Raw genomic sequence first — 17,167 nt, forward strand, 5'->3', positions numbered from 1 at the left:
TCCTAATAAGAATGCTACCCTTTCATTCATCGTTCATGAAGTTGGCCTACCGAGCATCATGTAATAGAAAAAACATCTGCTTTGACAATGGGTTATAAAACTCATTCTGCAACTTTTTAACTGAAAAATTTTTAATGAGACCCTCAAGTTTTTCTGGTTGAGATTTTGGACCACATCTGACAATGTTCAGAGCTTAATTATTAACATCCATACTATCTCTCTGGCACTCCCCAGCTACCTCTGCCTTAACTTTTAAACATTTATTTTCAGGAAAGAGAGGACACACTCAGCTGTGCTCGGGGATGGTGGCACTGGGTAAGCTTATGTGGTGTGAAGAATCAAAACGAGTCAGCAGTGTGCAAGGCCAGCGCCTTTCTATCTCTTGCCCACATACTGAATCTTCAGGGCTTACTCCTGGCTCTGAGCTCAAGAATCATTCCTAAGAGGGCTTAGGAATCAGATTGAACCAAAGGGGTCAGCTGTATCCAAAGCAAGCCCTTACCCACTATAATTTATAGCTACACACCCCTTAGTATTTATTTTACTGCCAACAGTCCTATGATTTATTAGTAAATTAACTGTCATGAGGAGAAAGGTATCAAATCTATTCCCCTATTTGATGCTTGAGTGCTAAAATTCCATTTTACCTTTTGTCCCCAAAGCGTAGGCTCAAAACCTCACAATCACATCATGAAAAACTCAAAAAATTCAAATGTCATACTGTTTAATTCACAGATGGCAATGCCATCAGTGGTCTCTATTTATGGAGGAAGAAATAAGTCCTGACCACTGCTAGGTAAAAAAAAAGTTCAGCTGAGGGGCTTGAGATAGTTCATAGATGTAAAGAGCTATGTGAGGCCTGAGTGGCATTCTGAGAGGGCAGGTTCCCTCCAGCATCTACAGCACCAATGCTGCCTCTAAAGGATGTTTCATGGGCCGGAGAGATAACATGGAGGTAGGGTGTTTGCCTTGCATGCAGAAGGACAGTGGTTTGAATCCCGTCATCCCATATGGTCCCTTGAGCCTGCAGGATTGATTTCTGAGTGTAGAGCCAGGAATAACCCGAGTGCTGCCGGGTGTGACCCAAAAAAAACAAAAGAAGACAAAAACAAAAACAAATAAAAGATGTTTCATAATAACCAAACCATTTAAGACTAAGCTATGTAATGATGAAACATAAAAATACTCCTGGTCAAACATTCAGAAATACAGTCTATTCATCTTTTTGTTTTGTTTTGGGACCACATTGGAGTTACTCATGGCTCTGCATTCAGGCTCGAAGGACACAAGGGATGCCAGGGATCATACTTGGAAATGCGTGTTCAAGGCAAACATCCTACCTGCTCTGCTATCACCAAGGCTCCCTTATCTCCTTTTTTATTGCCTGAGTATAACACTGTGATATTTTATTGCTGTCCTGTTGATCAATACATTTCTATGTCCTTATAACTCAGTACTTTTGGTGGGGAGGGGTCACACCAGGTGGCACTCGGAGGTTACTTCTGGCTCTGTGCTCAGAAATCGCTCCTGGCAGGCATGGGGACCACATATGGGATGCCAGGATTCAAACCACCGTCTGTCCTAAATCAGCTTCGTGTAAACACCCTAGTGCTATGCTCAACTCAGCCCAACTCTTTTTATGTCTTTGCAACTTGTTTTCTAGAAATGAAACACCTTTTATCTACCTAGGCTACCTGACAATTTTTTCAAGTGTTAACTCAAATAGCCAGTTTGCTGCTTTAAGAGCAATTTTAGGATTTCATCCCTCTGTATCTCTCTCTATATAGTTAGTATACACACACACACACACACACACACACACACACACACACACATGTACTCAGTACTCATATTACAGTGAATTTTTTTTGTGTGTGTGTGGTTTTTGGGTCACACCCGGCAGTGCTCAGGGATTATTCCTGGCTCCAGGCTCAGAAATTGCTCCTGGCAGGCACGGGGGACCATATGGGACACCGGGATTCGAACCGATGACCTCCTGCATGAAAGGCAAACGTCTTACCTCCATGCTATCTCTCCGGCCCCTACAGTGAATTATTACTGACTTCTACATACTGCTAGAAATTTCATGCATTATTTTGGTCTTGGTTCTTTTCTTTCAGGCAGATGTTACAATCCCAATTCCCCAAGATAATCTGCTTATTAACATAGGAGAACCAAGACCTCAGACAAAAATAAAAACAAAAATTATTTCTTAATTAATGACTTAGAAGTTTATTATTTGTCAAAAGGTTCTAAGATTTCTTACAATACATGTCTAGTATAATCTTTCCCTTTTTATGAAATTCTACAAATTATACAAAAGGATGTAAAATAAAATATATAAAAATATATAATTTACTTAAAGGAGGTTTATAATCCCCTAAAAACAAACCACTGCCCTTAGCCGTTTTAATTTTTTGAGAGCAATGGCTGACATATTTCCAACTGTCAATTCTAAATACAATGGCTATAGCATTCAAGTTCAGAGTTTCTTTTGGTATGAATTTTGTATGAATAGTGATGCTAGGAAAGAAGGTCAATGACAGGGACATATTTTCACACTCTTTAGAGTCTACCAGATTTCTGTTAAATAATTTTTTAATGCAGATTACATCTAATAAGAGTTATTAAAGGATCTATCGATAGCATATATGCAGCAAAAACGTGTAGGGATCAGCTAGTTACATATTTGCCTTAAGTCTGGTCAGAGACACTATCACATTACAAAATGGAAACAAGATTTTTTTTGGTAGATGGGGTTTGTTGATTTGGTCCACACCTGGTAGTGCAGGAGATTGAACTGGGGTCATCCGCATCTTAATCCCCCCCCCCCCCCCCAGCATCTTAATCTTAACCTCTGTACTATTTCTCTGACCCCTGAAAACAAGATTTTTGTGTGATTTCAGAAGAATGTAACTGTCAAGAATTGACTGTTGGATCTAAAAACACTGAATACTACAGGATACATTAAATCGATGCTTCTCTCAATTATTTTGTCATGCCCCCCTAGGCAGAAGAAAACATTTTTTTGCGCCCCCCCCGACTGTAAATAGTATCTTTATTAAAAAAAAAACTTTAACCTGCAAAACAAAAATATAGAAAATAATTTGAGCTGATTTTTTAATCAGAGGTGATGTCTGGATTAATGGCTACAATGAGCATGTTTTGCAATGCATAGCTTTTCCAAACGGGGTTTGAAGCAGGACACAGCAACTCTTCGTCCAGAGACATAGAGACATAAACACAGGGATTAGCTTGTTATGACAATGTTTGCCAAAGTCAAATGCGCCCCCCTTTATGGAGCCTTGCGCCGCCCCCCCCCCCGCGCGGGCACGCCTCACTATTTGAGAAGCACTGCATTAAATGCTGGGAGAGTCGGTGGAAGGGAGTATAGGTGTGTAGGTAGGTGTGTACCTTGCACACAGCTGAACTATACTCAATCCCCAGAATCCCAAATTGTGCCCTGAACCCTTCTGGGTGTACTCCCAAGTCCCATCCAAAAATATATTGCTGGGAAAGGTGTAAGTCCTATTTGGAGAGATAACCTGTTTAGGACAACTGCCTCTTACTGGACTTGCTTTAGATATTCATTTAACACTGATGAAAGATATTTTTCTTGATGGTATTAAAATATAAATTTTATAAAGGAGCTTTGTTTTAAGATGATTTGACTTAGAGGCTGGAAATAGTATAATGGGTAGGACACTTGCCTTGCTTAAAGTCGGCCCCAAATTTGGTCCCCAGGCATCCCATATAGTCCTGAGTCAGCCAGAGTTTGGATCACATGCTTTCAGTTGGCATAGGCATTTAAAATTCCAATACTTTGCATGGTCATTAAAGAATCTATTTTTTTTTAAAAATTTTATTTTTGGCCACATCCACTGGTGCCCAGTGGTTATTATTGACTTCACTCAGGAATCACTCTGGTAGGCTCAAAAAACCATATGGGATGATAGGAACTGAAAGCAGATTGGCCACATGCAAGGCTACTAAGTATATTATCTCTCTGGTTCTAAAAACATTTATAATAATAAAAGTAAAGCCATATAACCAACAGTTTTTTATGAATAATTTTTAAAACCATACACCTAAGCAGTAAGATAGAGATTCAAACACATATTTCCTGACTTTATAGCCATTATCCTATAGATGACAATACTTCAAAGTATTTTAGTAAAGTGATTATAATAGGTGGTATGATTTGGATAGGGCAAGAAACTGAAGGCAAGGAAATAGCTAGACTGTAATCACTCCCCAAACACATGCAAATTACAGGGTAACACCATTGAAAGAGGTATTAACAGGTAAGGATTTTATTAAATCTAAACCAAAAGTTTAAAATGGACATTTTTAAAGTAATACTTTAAGAAAATGTCCTCAAGTTATAATCCATGGCGTGAAGGGATACACAATTAGAGAAGTAGTTTCCTGAATTCTTGCACAATTATATATATACACATATATATCTATGTTAAGAGAGATATGAATTGTATTATTTTTCATATTTACATAGACTATATTATAATGAATAAAAGATTTATTCTAAGGGTTTTATAGAATTCAAACTAGAACTTGAATCTTGCTTTTTCTGTTGTTTTGGTTTGAGGTACAGAGAGATCTTGGGCTGCTGCTGTAATCTTGACCAACTGGTCTGCATTTCAAAACAAGGACCCAAGGACCTAGTCACTAGGTCCTCGAGCTACTTGGCCCCTGTGGAGCTGGGGACCTACTGAGTCAGCACGGTGGCAATGAGGGATCTCCAGGGTCACACCAGGGATCAGATGTGCCTTAACCCCTGTAGTATCTCTACAGTCCCACCTTGTTTTGTCTTTTCAGTTGATACTAAAAACCTAACTGCAACTGCGTAAGCATAAGCATACTTAATAGGAAGAAGATGGGAAACAGCAGTTTTTATGCTGTTTTAAGTCCTCTGGAACTTTAGAAGACTCCACCTGAAAAAGAAATCTATCTTACAGCATTAAGATTTCCTATCGTTTCTGCTCACAGTAGTCATTAGTGCCTATTAAGCAACAAGGATAGAGATAATTAAATCTCAGTCTCTTGCCTTTGAGGCTTTCATTATGAGCATATCAGAAATGTTTATGAATCTAATACTACAGAAATACAGAATTGCTTAACACATGAATAAAGAAGTGTATGTCTACTGATAATGCCTTTCAATTCAACTTTTTAAAACTCCTTTACAAACTGTCAAATATTAAGGAAAAAATAATGCTATTTTGTTTTTACTTTCACATTGGGGCCATACCTGGCAGGATTTCAGGGGACTAGATGGGGTGTCAGGTATTAAACCCTGTTCAACTGCATGCAAGGAAGCATCCATCTTCTGAACTATCTCTTTGGTCCCACTAATGCTACCTTAAAAGTAAAAATAATGTTTCTATAGATTTAACAGGAGGTAAAATTTTAGTGTGTTGCCTTGGAACCATATCTAAAAAATTACTTAAAACTTTATTTCCAGGTGAAATTTAGTTCAACTATAAATATACTTAACTGAATACCTATCAAAAATGGATAAAAAAATCTTTAGCTACCTGTATGCATCTGTTTCAGGTGCAATGGTCCCAACATCTGGTCGCAGATCCCTGTGCATTGAGCCAGAAGCAAGCCCTAAAAGCTGCTAGGTGTGCTCCCCACTCCCCCACAAAAAGAAGGGGAAGGTAGGGGAGGGTTGAGGGAGGGGAGGGGAGAGGTCAGGGAAGAAAGAAAATCATAAATATGGGGCTGGAGAGGTAAGGCTCTTTTCTTCCCATGCAGGCTACCTCAAATGGTTCCCTGAGCATTGCCAAGAGTAATCTCTGAGCACCAGTAGTGGCCCCCAAGCATCCTCCCAATTCCCAAAAGCAGAAAATATCTTTTTTCTTTTTTTGGTTTTTGGGTCACACCTGGCAATGCTCAGGGGTTACTGCTCAGAGACTGTTTCTGGCAGGCTCCGGAGACCATATGGGATGCTAGGATTCGAACCACTGTGCTTCTGCATGCAAGGCAAATGCCTTACCTCCATTCTATCTCTCTGGCCCCAGCAGAAAATATCTTGATTAAATCAGTGAAACTGGGAAAAATTCTAAGATTGGCTCAACTGCATGTGCCTGAAAAATACCACTCTAGCTTTGAAGGGCAATGTTAAACAAAATTAATTTATTAATCAGCCACAAGATACTACTTCATATACACTATTATTAAATAGTGTATTAAAATAAAACACAAGTGACAAATGCACAGAAATTGACAAGAGTGTAAAGTACAGCAATCTTGGGTAACAGATTTGCTAATTTCTCAAAATCTTAAGCATGTAGATCAGAGATAGTTCAATGGTCTGAGAATATGTTGTGCATGTAGGAAACCCAGGTTTCATCCCCAATACTACAAAGTTTAAGCATAGAGCCAGAAGTACCCCAGAGCATAGCCTGGTGTGGACCTACCAAACCCTATCAAAAATAATTTTTCAATCAGAAAGTTACCAATTGCCCAGAGATGGTGGGAGGAGAGATTTATCAATTATCAACTGCTAATTGATATAGGTTTTCTTTGTATAATGAAAATTTAAATGTGATGGTTACATATTCTGTAAAAAGTAACTACTAAATTGTACAATATAAATGAATCATTTAAAAAATAAATGAATCAGGGCCGGAGAGATAGCATGGAGGTAAGGCATCTGACTTTCATGCAGAAGGTCATCAGTTCAAATCCCGGTGTCCCATATGGTTCCTCGTGCCTGCCAGGAGCAATTTCTGAGCATGGAGCCAGGAATAACCCCTGAGCACTGCCGGGTGTGACCCAAAAACCACAAACAAATAATAAATAAACAAACAAACAAACAAATAAATAAATCACTTTATGGTAGGTTAAATATCAAACTATTTTTAAATTTTAAAACCACAATACTGAACAGTCCAACAAAGTAAATTTTTGTGATTTCTTAATCTCTGCAGAATAACATATTGCTAAGTATTTAGTTTTTCCCTCTCTAACAATTCAATTCCAAAATTAAGTAAAAACTTGAAGGATCTGGGGCCGACAAGGTGGCGCTAGAGGTAAGGTGTCTGCCTTGCAAGCGCTAGCCAAGGAAAGACAGCAGATTCAATCCCCGGAGTCCCATATGTTCCCCCAAAGCCAGGGGCAATTTCTGAGCGCTTAGCCAGGAGTTACCCCTGAGCATCAAACAGGTGTGGCCCGAAAAACCAAAAAAAAAGAAAAAGAAAAAGCTCGCTTCGGCTATTTTACTTTCATTTATGAATCACTCTGGAGGTGCCTAGGGAACATGCTGATCTGGGTATCCTATATGCAAGTACATATTTCAGGCTTTAAAGCCATTTCCGGGGCCGGCAGTGGCGCTAGAGGTAAGGTGCCTGCCTTGCCTGCGCTAGCCTTGGAGGAACCGTGGTTCGATCCCCCAGCATCCCATATGGTCCCCCAAGCCAGGAGCAATTTCTGAACGCATAGCCAGGAACAACCCGAGCGTTACCAGGTGTAGCCCAAAAAAAAAAAAAAAAAAAAAACGCCATTTCCACAACCTATGCCACCTATAGAAATCATTTTAGAATATATACACATACTGTTTGAAAAGTATACTCTTCCTTACATTTTTAAAAAGATACAAACAGAAGGACTTCCTTTTAATCCAAATTTTCCTCTAGCCTCTACCACTTTCTTTCAGAATGTTAAATAAAAGAAATCAGTAGCCAACTCAGTTCCTCCTCAAACCAGTATAATTTGGTTTTTTTCCATTCCCATATAAATACGTATATATATACATATACATATACATACATAATTTTGGTTTTTGGGCCATACCCAGCAGCACTCAGGAGTTACTCCTCCTGCATTCGGAAATCACTCATTCCTGGCAGGCACTATTATGGCAGTGTTTTTCAACCTTTTTGTGCAAAGGCACGCTTTTTTCATGAAAAAAAAAATTACGAGGCACACCACCATTAGAAAATGCTAAAAAAAATTTAACTCTGTGCCTATATTGACTATATATAAAGTAATTCTCTTGAATAGGAATCAAATAAACACAAAGAAATTATTTTATAATTTTTCTTGTTTGGTTTTTGGGTCACACCTGACAGTGCTCAGGGGTCACTCTTGGCAGGCTCAGGGACCATATGGAATGCCGGGATTCGAACCACCGACCTTCTGCATGCAAGGCAAACGCCTTACCTTCATGCTATCTCTCCGGTCCCAGAAATAATAAAGTATTTTACGATTGGTCTATTTGTGAGCCAAAGCCGCATGTTACAGATGAAATTGGATTTTTTTCCCACGGCACACCAGACAATATCTCACGGCACACTAGTGTGCTGTGGCACAGTGGTTGAAAACCGCTGCATTGGGCCCGGAGAGATAGCACAGCGGCGTTTGCCTTGCAAGCAGCTGATCCAGGACCAAAGGTGGTTGGTTCGAATTCCAGTGTCCCATATGGTCCCCCGTGCCTGCCAGGAGCTATTTCTGAGCAGACAGCCAGGAGTAACCCCTGAGCAACGCCGGGTGTGGCCCAAAAAACAACAACAACAAAAAAAAGAAAAACGCTGCATTATGGGATGCTGAGGACTGAACCCGGGTCAGCAGTGTGCAAGGCAAATGACTACCTGCAATGCTACTGCTCTAGACCCCCTAATGGTTTTTTTCCTAGTCAACAAATCGCCCATACTTGGTAAACAACTTAATCTTGGTCTTCCACAAATTATTATCTAAAACTAATTTTTATTAATGTGTTTATATACATACATTATATATAGTTTGTAGGTCACATCTAGAGATGTTCAAGGTTAACTCCTACCTAATGGTCAGGGAACCATTATGTAGTGCTGGATGAAGAACCAGGACCCAAGGCAAGTGGCCCATGTACTATCTCTGGTCCTTTTGAGAACTGTGTGTCTTTACAAACTTCCTTTGCTCTTTCACCTAAGTTGGTCCCTCCTTATTATCTGTCTGAATAAGCTCATTTACTCCCTTGATTTTTGGCTCTTTCATGATGACTCCCAATCTTGTAACCCTATGTTGTCAGCTTTCATGATCTCTACATTTCTAGACGATGTATCATAGGCAGCTCAGTTTTAACATGTTCCAAACTCTATTTTCTTTCATGAAATTTGCCCCCATCAGCATCTATCTCTGTGATTCTTGTTAAGGATTTCCTTGTTTACTCCTGACTCTACCATACCATACTGTCTAACCAGGTAATACTAATATAAAGCTATAAACTCTAGAGTCATACTGCTATATTCCTCTTCTCATTTAGTATCTTCATCTAGCAAATCATTGAAATACCTCAATCATTATTATGATCATATCCTTAGTCATTATCAGGTTCTTTTAAAAAAGATGTCAGAATTGAATTCAGGTTCTCATAACTTATTTTGTATTTCAGTAGCTTCCAAAATGCTCTCCTTCATGCCCCTTCCAGTTATCACACTATCATCTTAATCAATTTTCCTATAATACAAGTCATCGAATAACTACCTCTCATAAAAGATGCTCTCCACATGCCCATAGTAATGATTCTCAGACATTTCTACCAGCACATATCTATGATATCACTGAAGGCCTTTTTATAAAACTGTCTGGAGAGTGGATGTAGGATACTGGAGAGGGAGGAAACTGCTAGAATTACTTTACCTTTTTTCCCTGTACAACTCTAGAAGTTGTAGTGTAAAACTTAGGGGCCAGAGCAATAATAGCACAGCAGGTTACATGCTGTGTTACAATAGCACAGTGTTACATGCGGCCAACCTGGTTTCAATTCCCAGCATCATCATATGGTCTCTTGAGCCTGCCAGTAGTGATTTCTAAGTGCAGAGCCAGGAATAACTCCTGAGTGCTGTCAGGTGTGGGCAAAAATAAATAATTTTCAGTCTCAGCTTTCCTAACTTTGTTCTTTTACTATTCATTTCTTTACCAATACTCAAAAAAAAAAAAAAAAAGTCCAGAAGTGCTCATGAGATAGCACAAGTGATAAAGACGTAAGTAACAAATGGCTGGGTTTGATCCAAGTACCCATAGGCCCAAACCAAGTACCACTGTGTGGTCAGACCCTGATTGCCCCACGACACTCCTAGGTGTGGCTCCTATATTTTTTAATGGCTGGAGAGACAGTATAGCACTAAGGCATTTGCCTTGCATGTGCCCAGCCCTGGTTTGATTCCCAGCACCACAAACGAACCAGAGCTACCACCAGAAGTGATCCCTGAGCAGAGCTAGGAGTAAACACTGCAAACAGCAGGGTGTGGCCCAAATGGTAAAGGGTATGTTTTGCATGTACAAGTGGGCTTAATATCTAACACTGCAAACACACATGTCCCAGGACCACCCTCACTCATGACGTTTCAGCCTATGAAGTCAAAAGTTTTCATAATACTAAATTATGTTTTATCTGTAAATATGGTAATACACAGGCCTCCAGTATAAGGAATTTTTATCACTTTATTCTTTCCTTTCATTTTTGGCACACAATACTGTACCTAGCTAACTATATCCTCTGTGCTTAGAAATCTATCCTGTTGTTGCTGGGGGACCATATGCAGTACCAGTGAATGAATCTAGGATGACCACAATGCAAGGCAAATACCTAATTGCTGTACCAGCGCCATTTCTAATCTATACAGCACCATATTTCACTCTCTCAGAAACATGCCTGGTTAGAAGGTAACATGAAATATGCTAATATGAAATATAGTGTAATCATTAATACTCAATGCCTCAATGCACATTAAGCTTTAGTATGATAATAATTTTACTTCTTGTTTCAAAACTTTTAAACTAGATATTAGAAAGCTTTAACAAAGTAAAGGAAAATGGGTATCCAAAAGATACCTCTTTCCTTCTAGCTCTGGTTATCTTAACATAATTTATTAGGTGATGACCGTATTAGTCCAGGGTTTCAGTCTGTAAATTATGTAACTTTCTTTCTGGGGGGTGGAGAGGATTGGCCTACCCCAGCAGTGCTCAGTACTGAATCCTAGCTCTGTTCTCAACGATCACTCCTAATAGGGCTTGAGGGATCATGCAGGGTGTTGTGGATGGAACCTGGGTTAGAAGGAAAGCACTAGACAGATATTCCTCCTTTAACGACCAAGTTCCATTTCAACCACTTGGTCATTAAGCGAATTGGTCATTAAATGAGGAACTGCATGTACTGTAAACAGTAGTACAGTATATGCATAGTACTTGACAATACAGCATTCTGAATAAGTAAAATAATGAAAGAGCAAATTGAAAACTTCCACTTGTTTTAATTTGCATAGGTTGTGTAATTTACACACAGTACTGCAATGTATTACAGAACATAAAGTTAGCAAAGTAGGTACATTAAAGCACCAAAAACCACAGTACTTAACTGTAGAGTGTACAGATGGAAAAAGGATATTTAAAATAAAATAATGGTGAAGAGATGGTCGTAAGTGCGAGTGGTTGCTAAACAGGTAGGTCATTAAGCGAGGAGTATCTGTACTATCACTCTAGTCCCACATTTTATTTCTCTCTCTCTCTTTTTTTTTTTTTGGTTTTTGGGTCACACCCGGCAGTGCTCAGGAGCTACTCCTGGCTCTATGCTCAGAAATCACCCCCAGCAGGCTCGGGGGACCATATGGGATGCCAGGATTCGAGCCACCGTCCGTCAGCATGCAAGCAAGGCAAACACCTTATCGCTGTGCTATCTCTCTGGCCCCCCACTTTTTATTTTTTCACCAAGAAAACTCTTTTAAGTGACCTGCTCAAGGTCAAGGAATTAGCCATCAATGTGAAGAGAGTGAAACTCAGGTCTGCCAAAAAAAAAAAAAAAAAGTTCTCACCCTATCTTATGCATTTCCTTTCATGACCACAGACTAGTATCATAAAGACTAAAAGTTGCAAGGTGAGATTAAGTTCTAAATCTGCCACAAATGATTTAACCTATAAAAAATCTATCTCTGTAAGTATCTCTGTGCTTTAATTTATACAAACTAAAAACTTAAGTTTTTGCCTGTAAGAAAATGGGGGATACAACAGACTAAGTCAAGAAGATAAAATTATGCGTGGGAATGTGGCTAGGGAATGTGGTAGGTCACATACCTTACCTGAGGGAGGTCCTGGGTTTGATTCTCATAACCACCAAAAATAAGTAACATAAAAGTTAACAGGGAGAAAATGTCTACCCTTAGCAGTAAGCAAATAATTAAAACACCAATCTTCAACCTTTGGCTTATCAAAGATCAAGAAATGATTATATGAATATCCACATTATTAACAGTTAAAAAACTATACTTCTTTAAAAGGTACTTACAAATGTATCAAATGTTTGTATCCCTTTACCTAATACTTCCATTATTAAAAGTATCATATAATAATCCAAAGTAAAGTTTACATATAAAGACTTATCATGCTTTTTATGACATACAACAACTGAAAATAAAAATGGCTAAATATGGGGCTGGAGAGATAGCACAGCAGTAGGGCATTTGCCTTGCACGCAGCCAATCCAGGACAGACAATGGTTTGAATCCCGGCATGCCATATGGTCCCCCGTTCTTGCCAGGAGTGATTTGAGCACAGAGCCAGGAGTAACCCCTGAGCACCGAAGTGTTGACCCCAAAACAAAAATAAGGCTAAATATTCATCCCTAAGAAACTGTTAAACTAGGTAGAGAGATCACAGAGTTAAAGCAGTGGCATTCTCATACAGCCAATGTGGGTTCAATCTCCTTCATCTAATGGTTCCCGAAAACACTGCTGAATGACCTCTAAGCTCAGTGCTGAAAATAGCCCCCAACACCTACCTTTATGTCACAAACCTTGCCACCATTAACACTATGCCCTCAAAAGAAGATGGTTATCACATAGACTTTTGATGAGCTTTAAAAGTCTCAAATCATTTTTATAAATAGGGTCTGGAGATCTTGTCTTGGTAAAAAAGAGAACTTGTCTTGCTCATGGCTGACCTGGCTTCAATTCCCAGCATCTCAAAGCACTATCTCCAAGCACAGAGAAGAGTGATCCCTAAGCAGAGCCAGGAATAGTGCAGAGCACCTTCAACATAGTCCCAAGGGGCGGGAGAGATAGCATGGAGGTAAGGCGTTTGCCTTTCATGCAGGAGGTTATCGGTTCGAATCCTGGCGTCCCATATGATTCCCCTGTGCCTGCCAGGAGCAATTTCTGAGCCTGGAGCCAGGAATAACCCCCTGAGCACTGCCGGGTGTGACCCAAAAACCAAAAAAAAAAAAACATAGTCCCAAAACAAATTAATTTTTATAAACAAACACTTAGGAAAAATAAAATAAAATAGCTGGGAAGGTAACTCTTACAGTTATCATTATTTATGTTTTGCATAAAAGGGGCTCTGCTACAGTCCAGGTAGATGGTCTCCCAGCACTGCAATTATATAGCATTAACAGATGTGGCCCCCCCAAAAACAAAACCACCACAAAACAAAAAGCCAAGAATATAAAACAGTATGTTTCACATATAATATCATCTGTATATTGACCATTTGATGGCTAAAGAGAAAAATAGAAAAGGCAAGCAGAGTTTGCATGACCCCCCAGTTCCAAAGGGCAAGGCATTATTGAATACTCTCTCATTTCCAAATACGAAAAAGTGAACACTATTACTTTACAATTGAATAGGGTTAACTCTAAAATGCTATAATTTAAAAATGTACTTTTGAGAGACACATCAGAATTTTATTTATTTATTTATTTATTTTGGTTTTGGGGCCACACCCAGTGGTGCTCAGGGGTTACTCCTGGCTGTCTGCTCAGAAATAGCTCCTGGCAGGCACGGGGACCATATGGGACACCAGGATTCGAACCAACCACCTTTGGTCCTGGATCGGCTGCTTGCAAGGTAAACACCACTGTGCTGACTCCGGGCCCGACACATCAGAATTTAAGAACAACAGGTATAGTCTATTTTCTACTCTTTCCCTTTTTTTTGGCTTTTGGGTCACACCCAGCAGCGCTCAGGGGTTACTCCTGGATCTACCCTCAGAAATCACTCCTGGCAGACTCAGGGGACCATATGGGATACCGGGATTTGATCCACTGTCCTGCATGCAAGGCAAACGCCTTACCTCCATGCCATCTCTCCGGCCGATTTTCTACTCTTTCCATGCAGAAGGGGCAAAGTTTCCTCTAGTCTTCTAATCGAGGAAAGGGGCATCAACTAACAGTCTTAATTATAGCTACTGCTCGGCTAGTCACAAAATTAAAAAAGCAAGTATAGAGGGGAAATGCCTTAAGTTACCAAATCTTGAATATACAACCACTTAGCTAACTCTGGGTAGTGTGGAAAAGAGGAAACTCCTTTAGTTCTTCAGACATGAAATCTCCAATAGGAATCCCTGACTCATTCCCAAAGCATGATCCCTAAGGCTACTTCCCCTCTAGAAGAGTTCAGGGACTGGGCACCTGCCCTGACCTCACCAAACAAAGCACTTATCTTGACAGGCTATGCCCAGGGGGTAATAATATTACTGTGCACAAGTGACCAGTGCATCTCTTCTTCCATAATCAAAATAAGATGCTAAAGTGTAGCACAGAACATTTTCAAAATATGTTTGTTTTTGGGCCACACCCTATGATGTTCTGAGGTCACTTCTGGTAGGCTCAGGAGGTCCCATGAGATGCTGGGAATTGAACCCAGGTCAGCTGCATGCAAGGCAAACACCCTACCCCTCTATACTGTGGCTCTGGCCCCACATTTTGAAATATTCTACATAATAGTTTTTCATTTCTATGAACAGAATGTGACATTTTTTAAAGGACTAAACTTTTGTGATACCATTCAATATACTCACAGAAGGAAAAATGATGTTTGCCTTTAACTCTTTTTGGTTTAAGAATCAACTTTTGTTTTGTTGGGAGAGGGGAGCACATCTAGTTGCGCTGAGGGGTTACTCCTGGCGCTTCGCTTGGAAATTACTCCTGGAAGGCTCAGGTGACCATCTCGATGCAGGTATCAAACCCGGGTGAGCAGCGTGCAAAAATGCTCTATCCACTGTACTATCCCTTGGCCCCAGGAATTAACATTTTAAAACACATGTTAACTATCAGATGGAATTGGTTAAAGTAAGATGGCCAGGGAGTACCTGGTATGGCATGGCCGTTAAAGTGCTTGCTTGTCTTGCATGCGATTAATCCGGGTTGGATCCCAGCACGCAAGCTAGCTCACCAGAAGTGACCTTTTCCGGTGCAGGGCCAGAAAAGTCATAAGCAACGTCAGGTGTGGCCGACTAACCCCCACCCCCGATACAATAAAATAAAATGATCTAGCCTGTATTTTTTGTGGCTTCGAGATGTATTAACAAAACTATACCTCTATTCTAGGAAGCCGAAAACCATCAAAGTTCAACAGCACTATTACAATACTGTGTAAGTCAGGGATCTGTTTTATAAGCTGCTAATTTTAATGTCGAAACTTTACTAGGCCGAAGTCTCTTTAAAAATGTGAAAAAGTATTTCAATGCGAAGTCGTTTCACCTGCAGCTTGTAAAAATGTACTCGGCGCCTTGAAACCAAAACTGGCCCACGTTTGCGGCCCCATTCATTTCGATAGCTATTCCTTCCCAGTGTCTTTTCTTGCAGCGTGTAAGGGCGGATTCCAGGAGCTCCGGCATCCGGCGCGGAAGCAAAGTCCCCCAAGCCCGTTTCCCCTCGGCAAAGCCCGCGAAGGCCGGGCCGGGGGAGCCGCCGCTTCCCCAAGCCCCGCTCACTTCCTCGGCCTTCCCAGACCGCCAGGCTTTCCAACGCCCGGGCCTTGCGCAACATCCGCAGGAGCCGCCGCCGCAACCACCGTCGCGAGCGCCGGGAAACAGCCCTGAAGGGAACATTGTCCGGCAGAAGGAGAAAAAGGGCGTGTGCGGCGGCGGCGGCAGCGGGGATGGAGGCGGGCGGGTCACGTAGGAAGCCGGCCGACGCGGGGTCCCACGCCCCTTTCCCGGGGAAGGACCTCGGGCCCGACTTTCGACCTCCTCCTCCCTCCCTGCCTCTCTCCCTCCCGGGCGGGCCGGGCCGGAGCGGAGCGGGGGGAAGGCGGAAAGGGAGCGGGGTGCGGGCGGGGTGGGCGCGGAGGTCATCGCCCACTCGAGGGCTCCGGCCCCGCGGCGCTCCCTCCGCCCGCCGGGACCGACCATTGTTCCCGGGCTCCCCGCCCCCGCCCGGTAGGAAGTGGGAGTCACATCCCCCGGGAGGGCGGGCGCGCCGGGCTTCCTCCGGGATCGCCGCCGCCGCCCGCGACACACACTCGAACCCTCAGCCGAGCTCGCGGTCGCGTGGAGCCCGCACGCACCCCCGGCCGGGCCCGGGACCGAAGGGCAGGGCGGAAAGGCGGCCAAAATGTGAATGAGGTTCGATCGGGAAAAAGGCTCCGTCCGGTCCCTCGGGGGGCGATCCGGGCCCGATCAGCCAGCGACACACACAAACCCGCGAACCCGCACGCAGAACTGCGGGCAGTTCCCGCACGTCCGGCCCAACGTGGAGGGGACCGCGGAGGGCACGGCCGCCGACCTCAGCGGGGTGCCCGCTCAGCCCGCCGGGGATGGGGGGGCCCTTCCTCCGTCCCTCCCTCCCTCCCTCCTGCGGGCGCCGAGACCCCGAGCGGCCCCGGGCCCACAAACAATGGGTGGTCCCGGGGGCCGCGGGGAGCCCGGCGCTCGGGCGCGCCCCCTCTCCGCGCTGCCCTCCGCCCCGCACAAAGCGGCGGCCCCGGGCGGCCACTCACCATGAAGTCGCGGGCGAAGTTGTCCTCGCCGTTGTGGTCCGGGCTCTTCATGGCGCGGACGCGCTGGATGAACCTCCGCAGGATCTCCACTTGCTCCATCCTCGCCCCCCGCCCGCGCCGCCGCCCGCCCGCCCGGCGCAGAGCCCGCTCCGTCGGCCCCAGCTCGCCGCCGCCGCCGCCGCGCCCGCGCCCGCTCCCCGCCCGCACGACTTCCAGCAGCACCGCAGCCGCGCGCGGGCTCCCACCGACCGGCACAGCCGCAGCGCCTAGCGCCCAGCCCGGCCCCCACCCCCGGCCGGCTCCATCCCGTCCGGCCCCGCCCTCCTCCGCCGCAGGAACAAGGCGCTCCGCTCCCAGCGCACGCCCTGCCCCCTCCCGGAGCCGCCTCCCGCCGCCGCCCCCCGCCCCCGGCCACTGGCAGCCGCCGCCGCCGCCGCCGCCGCCGCCTC

The 17,167-nt window shown here is 43.3% G+C and overlaps 1 protein-coding gene across 1 annotated transcript in view; it reads right to left on the bottom strand.

The window, feature by feature from the left end:
* Window positions 1-16,837, bottom strand: part of PTPN12 (protein tyrosine phosphatase non-receptor type 12) — an 81,608-nt gene extending 64,771 nt beyond the window's left edge. Inside the window, exon 1 of the mRNA XM_049783275.1 lies at window positions 16,719-16,837. Within this exon, the coding sequence (XP_049639232.1) occupies window positions 16,719-16,817 (99 nt within the window). The 5' untranslated portion in view covers window positions 16,818-16,837. The remainder of the gene's footprint in view (window positions 1-16,718) is intronic.
* Window positions 16,838-17,167: the final 330 nt, after the last annotated feature.

Source organism: Suncus etruscus, chromosome 1 (assembly GCF_024139225.1).
Source record: "Suncus etruscus isolate mSunEtr1 chromosome 1, mSunEtr1.pri.cur, whole genome shotgun sequence".
NCBI lineage: Eukaryota > Metazoa > Chordata > Mammalia > Eulipotyphla > Soricidae > Suncus > Suncus etruscus.